The following is a 12776-nucleotide window of genomic DNA, read 5'->3' as shown; positions in this document are numbered from 1 at the left end:
GAAGTGAACAGTGGGGTGCCACAGGAGTCTGTCCTGAGCCCAGTGTTATTTATCAATATATTTTAATCAATTACTTGGATAAAGGTAAAGGCATGCTTATGCCATTTGATGATGACACCAAATTAGGAGGAGTAGCTAATACTCCAGAAGACAGATCAAAATTCAGAATAATCTTAATAGAGTAGAAAGCTGGGCTAAAAGTAACAAAATGAATTTCACCATGGAGATATATAATGCCCTGCAATTAGACAGAAAAATGAAATGTACAGATATAAGATGAGGGAGACCTGGCTTGACAACAGAACATGTGAAAGATATCTAGGAGTCCTAGTAGACCATAAATCGGACATGAGTCAACAGTGTGATGTAGCAGCAAAAAACCCAATGTGATTCTTAGCTGCTTCAATAGAAGTATAGAGTCTGGATTGAGCGATGTAATAGTACCACTCTATTGTGCTTTGGTCAGGCCTCACCTGGAATATTGCACACTTTCTGGGCACTAAATACCTAATTTTCTAGGCACCACAGTTCAATAAGGATGTTGACAAGCTGGAGTATGTCCAGAGAGGGACAACCAAAATGGTGAAAGATCAGGAAAGCATCCCCTATGACGAATGACTTTGGGTGCTAGCTATGCTTAGCCTGGAGAAGAGAAAGTTAAGAGGCACGATATAATTTTTTCGAAGATGTCATACTGAAGATGGAGCAAGCTTATTTTCAGCTGCTCCAGAGACCAGGACACAGAGCAATGGATTCAAACTGCAGGAAAAGAGATTCCCCCTCAACATTAGGAAGACAGTAACAATTGTTCTGTCAGTAGAACGCATTCCCTCTTTGGTGCAGTGGTCTCTCTCTTTGGAGGCAGGCTGGATGGCCATCGGTTGGAGGTGCTTTGATTGTGCATGGCAGGGGGGTTGGAATGGATTGTCAGGGATCTGAAGGGTTAAAACACAGCACACAGGGAAATGCTTGATGTGTGTGTGTTTGGCCATGAGCATTCAGCAGAGTGGCAAGGCTAATCAGCACAGCTGAAGCTCATTGGCTCAAAGACACTTCAGTGTCCAAGTGCACGTAGCCATGGATGATGAAACATGTGTCTAGATTGCACAGAAGACACATGTCATGGTTACACACCTGAACTCACTGGGTTTGGGAGACCACATGGTCTGGAGACTATATAAGCCCAGGGGTTGCAAGGGTGTGGTGTGGGTTTGAAGTAGGAGTTGGATTGGTATGTTTTGGAGTTTTAGAGATCTGGTTTTGTATAATAGCACTGTGAATAAAGAGCACTTTGAGGACTTAGTTTCTCTGGTGGTTTATCAGAAGAAGCTACAGCATCGGTTCGCTGTGTGTCCCCGAAGGTTCTGCACTGCTGCAGTTCCTGGAAGACATCCAGTTGCTGTCATCCCAAATTGGACTTTGGAGCCACGCTTCGGCTTCTGGAAATTGCCAGCTCTGCTACAAGGGTCTGATTTAACCCCAGGACTCGTTGGAGTTGCTGATAGTGGTTGTTGGATCCCAGCAGTTGCGCTGACATGGATGGCCCTTGTGGTCTCTTCCAGCTTGAAGATTCTATCGTTCTATTATTCTATATGCCTTATTTCACAAATTTTCCCAATATTGTTGGTCTTTATTATGCTATACCAGTTGGCTCAATTTTACCATTAACTCTTTTATAATTTCATGTTCTAAGGTAAATTCATGTTCTAAGGTAAATAATATTTAGTCTACATTAACAGAACTGTAATTTCTAAGACATGGGAAATAATATCCTCAATATATTCAGCACTAGTCAGGCCTCATCGGAAGTATTGCATTCCATTCAGGGCACCTTAGGAAGGAATGGGAACAGGTTCAGAGAAAGGCAACAAGGATGATAGCAGATATGGAGGTGGAAAACAGGAAGAAAGGTTGAGGGAGTTGGACAGTTGGACATGATCAGCTTGATGAAGAAGAAGACTGGAGGGTGACATGACAGCACTCTTTAAACATCTCCAGGATGGTCACAGAAAGGAGTGGGCACATTTGTTCTCTGTTTCCTAGAGGGTAGGTGTCAGAACCCATAAGATCAAATACAGTATCAAACATATCCAGTTATTAATATTCTCATATTGCATATTGTTCATATATATAAAATCACTGTCTATGTTAGATATATAGGTATATAGATCTAGTTGGTAGTTCTGCCATAGCTTTGGGAGGAGGGAAAAGTTGGATAGAATATTATATGCACCGTTTTGGTTCTGCTTGGGGCCCTGCTAGCGGTTTGGAATGTAAGAGAGATAACGGGGTGTGAAAGAGCTAGGTCTTCAAGGCTAGGTTGCCATAGTGACTTAGCAAAGAGAGTGTGTGGTGTGGCAAGGTCTGGGGGGAAAAGGGTGGGGGCTACTGACTGTTTAACCTGGGGCTTGGCGCTTGGGACTTCAGATTCTGCAAAAAAAGTGTTCGAGGATACTTCTGCTTTGCTCTTACAATAAACTTTCTTGTTTTGGCAATAAGTTTGGTTGTGGATCATTGTACAGAGGATTCCAAGTTTCACAGTAGGACCAGGACCAATAGTTTGAAGTTACAGGTGAGTAGATTTTGATTAAACTTTAGGAGGAATGTCTTGACTGTAAGAGTGGTTTGACTATGGAACTTATTACTCAGACCAGTGGTGGGATCTCTTTCCCTGGACATCTTCAAAAAGACACTAGTCAGTATCTGCTGCAGATGCTCTAGCTGGATTTCCTGCATTGAGTGGGAGGTTGGACCTTATAGCCTATGGGGCCACTTCCAACTCTATGCTTCTGTGGAGATTATCATATTGTATTTAAAGCAACTTATCCCTGGCAGGATACAGTCACGTTTAATTTTAAAACCTGATGCTATCTCATGTAGCCACAAGTAGGCAAGTGCAACCCATATGCAGCCCATATCTCAGCTGCGCTTATCCTGCGGGTTTTCCAAAACCCATTTTTGAAAAGCTGTTGGATAAGCATGGCTGGGATCCAGGTTGTATATGGATTGCACGCTCCCAGCTGCAGCTGTGTGGGATAACACCCGGTTTTAAAATTAAACGCAACTGTATCCCGTCGGGAATAAATTGCTTTAAGTACAATGTGATAATCTCCTATGATTCCACGAGGTCCCATAGTGGGAATAAAGAAGGATATAAAAAGGAGGGAGGGAGGGTAAAAACAAATAGGGAGAATTGTGGGAAATTCCAGATAGGTAAAAGGAACTATGTCACCACACAGCAAACTGTGGAATTCACTGCTACCAGGTACAATTATATGAAAAGAGGCTTGGATAAATTCATTGAGAATAGAGCCCTCTGACCACTTGTGAGGATGCGTACTTAGATATTGCCTCCAATGTAGTATGTCTCTATGTGTCAGTTTTTGGGGAGCATGGGATGGAGTTGCACCCATACAGGTAATTGCCCACCGTGTGAACAGAATGTTGGACTGGATAGTCCTTTGATCTGGTCTAGCAGTGTTGTTCTTCCATTCCTATGTTTTTATTTCAATTTGTTGTTGTTGTTAGCAACCAGGGAAGCCTGTTTTTGGCATTCATATGTATTGAAAAATAAGGCATTAATACGTTCATTTGCTTGTGTAAAATGCTACTGGCTAGGCAGCTATACTACAAATGCATCACTCGAACTTAAAGCTAAGTTTCAATCTCTGTGTTTCCCTTTTGTATCTTCTCAGTGTTGAGTATTCGAGGAGTTCAGGAAGAGGAACCAACAGATCCACAGCTAATGAGACTGGACAACATGCTGTTAGCAGAAGGGGTAGCAGGACCTGAAAAAGGAGGGGGTTCAGCAGCAGCAGCAGCAGCAGCAGCAGCATCTGGAGGGGCCGGCTCTGACAATTCTGTGGAGCATTCTGACTACAGGGCAAAGCTCTCTCAGATTCGACAGATCTACCACACAGAGTTGGAGAAATATGAACAGGTACCAGTCATTTGTGTGTAAGAGATGCCTCAAAGTGGAAGACAACATGTTGTTTTGGGATGTTAAAAATTAGGATGGACTGGTGAATCTAATTCCACTTTATCCATGAATTTATTGGCATGTTTCAGCAAAAAGGAATTGGGAGGTGTGTTTCTTTTCTTCCTTTGCTTACATTTCTGATAGACGTACATTTTCTAAATCCAATATTCTTGTTTCTCTTTCATTAATAGCCATTTTTGTCAAAAATATCACAGAACTTTAAAAGCGCAATACTGCTGAATTTCAAGACATAGCCATGTTAGTCTGGATTGATATGCAAAGTGATATTCTAGCACCTTTGAGACTTAACCAACAGGTGGAACAGACTGGCAAAAAGAGCCAGCTTCCTGGCGGTTTGGGGGCATGGTGTACTCATGACACATGCCCCCAAGATGCCAGGAACACACCGTGCAGCTGCTCTGAGCAACCATATGGTGGCAGTATTGTGGCGGCATGGTGATTAGATGTCACACACCACCGAAACCCAGAAAACCCAGCACAAGAAGGAACAGCTTTGTGCTGCTTTTTTTTTTTTTTTTTTCTCCAGGAAAATGTTGGGTTGGGGGCATGGTGTGGCCCCAACCTGGCATTCAAAAGGGCAGCGGCAAGTCACCCCTTTACCACCATCTTTTTCAGCCTAAGAGAAATAAATTTGTAGCATAAGCTTTTGTACACTGGGTCTACTTCATCTTAGGATATAGTATGTTACTGCCTGGGAAGCAGGAAGGAGATGGGATGAACTGGCCAAGAAGAGCGCTCATGAGGCTAGGATATTAATTAATGTTACAATGTGTGTAGTGTGCCAGGAAACCACATCTTTGTTCAACACACTGTCAATGGACTGGAGTTTGTGGATACAGCCCAACCCTTTCTAATCTTCCCTTGAAGTTTTTTCTCCCCAGGAGTACTGGTTTGAGGTCCAAGATAAAAAGTCCAGGAAGACTGACATGTTCTGCAACAATTTCTTGTGTATTCCCATTCATAACATCTCATTTATGTCAATTTATTCTCTGCCCCAGAGATTGACCTGTTTGCACAGTATAGAGAGCAGAAGGGCATTGTTGACAGAGAATGGGATATACAGTATTACATTGGAATATAGGCAAGTGAAAGTACCTATACTATTGTGGGTGATGTGATTAGATCCTGTGATGATATTTCCTGTGGGCAGAGTTGGCATCCAGCTTTGTGGCAAGATCTTGGTTTGCATCTTCCTATCCTACTATCAATTTTTTGTGTCCCTCTGTAGGTAATTAACTGCTTGCGATTGTGAGGCTGTCTGTAGGCAAGGGAAAGCTGGCACCAAAAAACAAAAACCCTGAAAGGGCACCTTTATTGTCTAGAATAGGTTGTAGTCCATTGATTACATGTCTGAATTGGGAGGTATATGTGACCACTATAATTTCCTGTCTATGGTCATTTCTGCAATAGATTAGTCCTGGATACTGCTCTTGCCTTGTTGATTTGCTTTGTGTGCTTAGATGTCCATTGTGCAGCTTTACAGTTGTGTCCAGAAAATGAACTTGATCTATGGATAATGCCAGACTGAGATTGCTGTTGCATTTCTGGTGGAGTGTGTCATCTCCATGAGTCCAAATGATGACAATATCAGCAGTTTACTCCAGGTAGACGAGAGGTTTCTGTGTGCAGGAGTTAAGGAAATGTTGTTCCAGATCTACCATGAAGATATTGACATATTGTGGTGCCATGTACGTTCAGTAGTTGTGTTTGAGAACAAACTGGCAGACCTTGATGGCTAGGTCTCCTATGTTTCCATCTGGAATGATGTTCCTTATTGCTTGTAGTCCATCCTTGTGTGGGATGTTGGTATGTAGGGATTCCACATCCATAATGGCTAAGATGCTATTCCCTGGGAGGTTGTGGATGGACTGTAATTTCTGCAAAAAGTCAGTAGTGTCCTTCACATAGCTAGGAGTGTTGGTGGCACATGATCTAAAACTGTCTATATATCCAGAGGCATGGTCTATGAATGTTCCAGTGCTTGAGATAATGAGCCACCATTGTTGCGCTATTTATGTATTTGGGGCAATTGATAATATTTGCCTGGTCAAGACTTCTGCGGAGTGTCAATTCATATTTGGTTCTGTACCTCCATGGAAAATTTTCTGATTAGTCTGTGTAATTCCTGTTGTCATGAAAGAAGCGGACCAGGACGAGAAGCAGAGGAGAGTGAGGACAGATGGAGAAAGGAGAGAAAGGAGTGGAGCAGGTTTCGGGGAGAAAAAGAAACCAGAGTGGATATCTAGTGGAAAGACTGGGCGATTTCAAGGTCGCGAAAATAAGGAAGTGACATCTACAAAGAGAAGTATAGACAAGGAAACAAGAAGGACCCAAGGATAAGGAAGACGCATGAAAAGGACAGTCTAGAGGAGAATGGATTAAATTACACCAGTCAACCCTTTATATCTTTAATATAAGCTCAAGAGAAATCTTTAAAGGGTCTGTGTTAAACAAGGTTTGAAACAATTGTTTTGTTTATTTAAAAAAATATCTAAAGGTGAAATTCAGAAGAGTGTTAGTAATAATTTGGGATTAAGGAATTAGAGCACTGAATGGAAAATAAATTTAGGAACTGAAATTGATATTGACCAAATTTGGGTAATAGGGTGAATTTACGCTAAGTAAACTGGATTAACACCAAATTAAATTAATTAAGGATAATCGAAGTAAAGTAACTAAAACGAATAAGATGTCATATTTAACAACAATGACAGCGAGAGAGATGGCAAGTAGAGAAAAGGAGAGGAAAGTACTGCAGTTATCAGATCCAAGGCAAGGCAAGAAGACTATCCTTGGAACTTAAATCCTCAGACTCAAACTTCAAAATTTAAGAGGCAATCCAAAGAATTGAAACCAATATTCAACCAAAAATTAAATACTCATGGAATGAATTATGTCAAGACTTCAAAGAAGATATTGAGGAACTGAAAGAAGCTATGAAAGGCATATCAGAAGATGTCAAGGATGCGAAAAAGAGAAATGGATCTTTGGAAGACAGAACAACAGAAATAGAAAAAATAACCAGAAACATCACACCAGAACAGAATCAAGAGAAAGAAGTTAGCAGGATGAGGGAAGTATCAAGAAAAGTATAAAAATAAGAGGATAGAAAGGACAATTTAATGAAGATCTTTACGAAAACTTAGTTCCGGCCTTAGCAAATCCTATAGAGTGTTCCCCTGAATTAGTTACTTTACCTCGATTATGGATATAGATAAAATCTTCAGGATAAAATTTTCAGGATAAACTCTGCAGCTGCTTGAAACAAAAGTCTTCCAAGAGATATCATGGTTTATTTCACGAGAGAGAGAATAAAAGATAAAATTATACAAGCAAATTATGAAAGAAATTAATCATTGACAAGAAAGAAATTATGATTTTTAGAGATGTGCCAGCAGAAATCTTACGATGGAGGAGAGAATATGTGACGTTGACTAAAATGCTTCAATTAAGAAACATAAGGTATAGATGGGAACCATTGGAGGGAATTTCATTCAGTTTGAGACAAAAAGAGTATAAAATAGACTCAGTAGAGGAAGCAAGAACATTCTATAACAGAGAAGAGAAGGAGAAACGGAAAGAAAGGAAAAAGACAGTCGACAGAGAAATGAAAATGACAAAAAGGGTAAAGAGGAACTAGAAGAGAAGGACAAACTAGAAGAAGACTCACAAAAGGATTGAGAAGAAGAAGACCTGCTTGGAACTGTGGGAGAAGAAGGATTTAGTATACAATCAGAAATCAACAGCAGTGAAAATAACGAAGAAGAACTATTAGGAATCATAGAATCATAGAAACATATAGTTGGAAGAGACCACAAGGACCATCCAGTCCAACCCCCTGCCATGCAGGAAATCTCAATCAAAGCATACCTGACAGATGGCCATCTAGCCTCTGCTTAAAGACCTCCAAAGAAGGAGACTCCACCACACTCTGAGGGAGTGTGTTCCACTGTCGAACAGTCCTTACTGTCAGAGCAGTATCACATCATTAGTTTCCCCTTCATTCTCTTCCCCCATCTTTGGTACATATCCTTTGAAAAGAAAAGCTAAATGAATTAGTATTTTTTTCTCAGTGTTTACTGAAAGCCTCTAAGATGTTATTAGGTCAGAATTCCCCCAAAAACTGGGAGTGAAGAAGTAAGAAAGAGGATGGGAAAAACAAAACAAATAGGTCTATTAATTAATCATTAATATTTAATAGTAAAGTATTTCTTTGAATTTCTTATTCCAAAACCACATCAATGTTTTTTCACCCCATGTATATAATCAGTCAATGGTTTCCATGTTTTTTTACTAACTTCCCATGAGTGCCCACGTACCAAACAGGTAAGTTTGTCAATTTCTGAAATATCTAAGAGCTTTAGCCACCATTTATCATAATCAATTTGCTCCTTGTTCTTCCAATTTGCCACATATATAATCCTTGCTGCTATAATCAAATAAAATAATAATTTCCCATGTTTCTTTTCTAGGGAGTCATCAATAACCATATTTAACAGAGTTCAGGTTCCATTCTGAATTTATAATCTAATTTTTTTTGTATCCAACAATGGATTTGTTTCCAAATTTGGTTGGAATATTCACAATTCCACCATAAGTGAAATAATGATCCTGGAATTTTGCCACATTTCCAACAATTTGTGCCGAAACCCCTGTAAATTTTTGCTAATTTGGTTGGTGTTAAATACCAGCGATATTGCAATTTATAATAGTTTTCCCTTAGATCATAACTAGCTGTGTATTTAAGTCTTTTATTCCAGTTCTTCTCCCATTGTTCTAGGGGAATAGTATGTTGCAGATCCTGGGCCCATTTAACCATCGATTTTTTAATACACTCCTCATGCAATTCTTGTGCTAGCAAAAATTTATAAAATCTGGCTATTTTACGTGGTTTGCTAGAAAAAATGATTTCGTCAAAGTCAGGTTTCTCTAATTCAAATCCTTTTTGTGTGTGTGTGAATTAGGAATCTTTCTTTGAGTTGTCTATAATTGAACCAGGTAATTGTATATCCTTTGCTTATTAGTTCCTCTTGCGTTTTTAAGATTACCTTTTTAGATACATATTCAATTTTTAATAAATCTTTATAGGTTAGCCATTTGTTTGGTAATAATTGCTGGTTCTTATAGAAAGCTTCATTGATTGAGGTCCACAAAGGGATCTTTCCATATATTTGTGGCGGGTATTTTGACCATACACTTATCAGTGCTTTTCTTATGAAATGGTTTTTGAAAGCTTTATTGGAATTAAGTTTTCCATAAAATAGATAAGCATGCCAACCGAAAATAATATCGCTTCCCTCTAGTTGTAGCAATTTCCCGTTTTCTAACTTACACCATTCAGAGAGCCATTCAAAACAACACGCATGATAGTAGATTTTGAGGTCAGGGAGTGCTAATCCTCCACGATCAATGCTATCCTGCATCTCCTTAGCTTTTTTCCCTCTCCAAATAAATTTTACCAAGTCTTTGTGCCATAGCTTAAATGGGGTCTCATTGAATATGATGGGGATACATTGAAACAAAAAAATCATTCTAGGTAATATATTCATTTTAATTGCCAATATTTTACCAAGCCAAGATAGCCCTATTTTATTCTATTTAGTCAGATCTTTTTTTACCTCTTTCCAGGTCTTTTCATAATTGTCTTTAAATAGGTTTACATTTTGTGAACTAATATTTATACCTAAATATTTAACTCTCTTTTGAATTTGGTAATCCGTTTTGATTTTTAGTTCTGCTAACGCTTCATTATTTAAATTCATTGGTAATATGGCAGTTTTGTCCTTATTGATTTATAATCCTGATACTTGTCCAAAACAATCAAGGATTTTATCTAAATATACAATATAATTTATTGGTTCTGGTAGGGAGATAACCAAAGCATCCGCGTATGCAAGCAGTTTGAATTAATTGTCCTTGATTTAACCCCTCTGACAAGTTTCTCTTCCCTTATTGTGTTATTAAGCACCTCTAATAGTGTAAGGGGGAAAGAGGGCAACCCTGTCTTGTACCTTTTAATATTTTTATATTGTTGGTTTTTCCTCGTTGATTATATTTTTTGCAAATTGTGTCAGATAGATCTTGTCTATCCATGCACAAAATTTAACCCCCATATTCATTTTTTTAATATATTTCCTTCATAAACAACCAATTAACATTGTCGGACAATCTTTTGTCTATTCTTTTCTCGTGCACTTCAATTAAATTCAAAATATGTCTAATATTATCTTTTATTCTTCTGTTTGGAAGGAATCCACATTGTTCCTCATTGATCAGTTCTTTGAAAATTGTTTTTAATCTTTTTGCCAGAATGTGGGTGAACAGTCTGTAATCTGTGTTTAAAAGCGCTATGGGGCAATAATTTGTAGAGTCTGAAAGATCTTTATCTGGCTTGGGGATCAAAGCAGTGTTAGAGTCTATACAAGAGTCAGGGATGTTGCCTTCTAATATTCCATTCATGACTTTTAATAGGTGTTCATGGAAGACTTTATAATATTTGGCTGGAAAGCCGTCTGGGCCAGTTGCTTTTCCTGTCTTACTACAAGAAATTGCATCTCTTAATTCAAGAAGCAAAATGTCTTGGTCTAGAAACTTTCTCTGGTCTTCTGAGAGGGTTTTAACTTTTTGTCATCTAGATATTCTGTAACTTGGTTTATTTTAATATTATCTTTCCTAAATAAATTTGCATAATATTTAGTAAAAGTATTTTGGATTTCTTTCTGAGTAGTATAACATTTTCCATTATCTTTTATCATTGTAATAGTCTTTTTTTTTAGTGATTTCCCTTAATTTGTATGCCAGCATTTTGCCAGGTTTATTTGTCTCATCAAAATATCTCTGCCGGACTATCTTCATTTTTTTATTTATTTCTTCTAACTAAAATTATCGAAATTTAGTTTTGTATATATTAATTTCATCTTTTATCTTTTTGCTATTTGGACAATTTAATAACGTAATTTCTCTTTCTTTCAGATCTTTCTGTAATTCATCTAATTTCTTTTGCTTTTCTCTTTTCTTTTCTGCACCTTTTTGGATATGTGCTCGCTTTGGCAGCACATATACTAAAATTGGAACGATACAGAGAAGATTAGCATGGCCCCTGCGTAAAGTTTAAAATTTGGCAAATTTAGTCCTCCTCTCTCTTTCGTGTCTTGTAAAATTTTCAACCTTATTCGAGGTTTCTTCTAATTCCATATGAATGACCCAAGATCTTTTTCCCAAGCTTTAAATGGAATATCGTTTGTGATTATTTTGGAGTTTGGAAGAGAAATAATAATAATAATAATGATAATAATAATAATAGGATTTATTTATATACCACCCAATCACTGGGAATCCGAGTGGTTTACAACAGAGGGGATAATAGACGGTTCCCTGCCCTCAGGCCTACAATCTAAAAGACACAATACAAAAGGAGAAGGGAATGGTGAGGGGGGAGGAGATGAGGTCCAGCATTTCTTCTCTCCCTCTGAGGCCTGGATCAAGGCAGATGGACTGGAGGGAAGGCTCTTCTTCTTCTTCAGGCTAGCCCTGATGGAGCTGGGCCAGTGTCAGAGTGTGGGACCAGAATCCTGGACAATCAACCAGTCAGCTTGTTTATTGAAACAACAGAACTTTATTGAAGGTTCCAAGATCAGCCATGTCTCATCACCCAGCTTCTAAGCTGAGACTGACCCCTCCCAGCCAAAGCAATGCATAAGTCCCCCGAAGCCAAAGCACTCCACCCCCCAGCAAAAGCCCACGCAACAGGACCCCTCCTTCCCAGCACTAGTTCCCATCCTCCATCCCTATCCCCTGAGAAACAAAACTGCATTCCAAGTCTCTGCAGGCCAGCCTCTCAAGGACACTAGATAACTCACACCTGGTCCAGCCTAGTACTCCATATCACCATCTCTACAAGCTATGCAAAGCGCAACCCATCCTCCCAGCATCCACAGAAGAATACATCTGGTAGAATACTATAGGATTCTAACAGCCAGCCTATTCTCTCCCTCACAGGCTGAAGGATGACAGTTATGGAAGGAGGAGCCTCTATCTTCAGGCTAGCCCCTGACGGAGCTGGGCCAGTCTATTCCCTCCCTCCCAGGCTGAAGGATGACAGTTATGGAAGGAGGAGCCTCTATCCTCAGGCTAGCCCCTGATGGAGCTGGGCCAGCCTATTCTCTCCCTCCCAGACCAAAGGATGACAGTTATGGAGGGAGGAGCCTCTATCTTCAGGCTAGCCCCTAATGGAGTTGGGGAAGCCTATTCACTCCCTCCCAAGCCGAAGGATGACAGTTATGGAGGGAGGAGCCTCTATCTTTGGGCTAGCCCCTGATGGAGCTGGGCCAGCCTATTCACTCTCTCCCAGGCCAAAGGGAAAAAATAGCATTTTTGACATGATATTCATCTTAACAGTTGAAATTCTGCCAATTCGTATCCAATGTTGAAAGTCCTTCTTTATTTTCTTCCATGTTACATCATAGTTGTTTTTACAGTGGAACCTCGACAACATTTTGTCAATTTCTAATTCCAAATTTCAGTATGTTAAAGAATACACCTTTTTTCAACTCCACATAATTTGACCTGGAGAAGTGACATGTTTTTACTTCAAAAGAGATGTTTAAAGAAATCAGCGATGTAAAAATAAAAGTACATAAAATTTCAGACCATAATCAAATAATATTTGAAGTTAATCAGAGGAAGAATGATTTCTCATGGAAATTAAATGAGAATCTAGTAAAAGAAGGAAAAAACAGATTAAAGAAGAGCTACAATGGTATTTCAAAGAAAACAA

The 12776-nt window shown here is 39.1% G+C and overlaps 1 protein-coding gene and 1 non-coding gene across 4 annotated transcripts in view; both read left to right on the top strand.

Annotated features, from left to right (window-relative positions):
• Window positions 1-12776, top strand: part of PBX1 (PBX homeobox 1) — a 508422-nt gene that overhangs the window by 301373 nt on the left and 194273 nt on the right. For all 3 annotated transcript variants that reach the window (XM_089516062.1, XM_089516061.1, XM_089516063.1), the window contains exon 3: window positions 3696-3940. In XM_089516062.1, the coding sequence (XP_089372188.1) occupies window positions 3696-3940 (245 nt within the window). The remainder of the gene's footprint in view (window positions 1-3695; window positions 3941-12776) is intronic.
• Window positions 11038-11144, top strand: LOC149316699 (U6 spliceosomal RNA). Its single transcript, XR_016280802.1, has one exon. It is a non-coding gene; the product is annotated as a U6 spliceosomal RNA (small nuclear RNA).

This window comes from Sceloporus occidentalis, unplaced genomic scaffold (assembly GCF_023333645.1).
Source record: "Sceloporus occidentalis isolate IW3139 unplaced genomic scaffold, rSceOcc1.0.p SCAF_3, whole genome shotgun sequence".
In the NCBI taxonomy this organism is placed as follows: domain Eukaryota; kingdom Metazoa; phylum Chordata; class Lepidosauria; order Squamata; family Phrynosomatidae; genus Sceloporus; species Sceloporus occidentalis.
The sequence above is the reverse complement of the archived record's forward strand: the minus strand, read 5'-3'. Positions and strand labels throughout refer to the sequence as shown.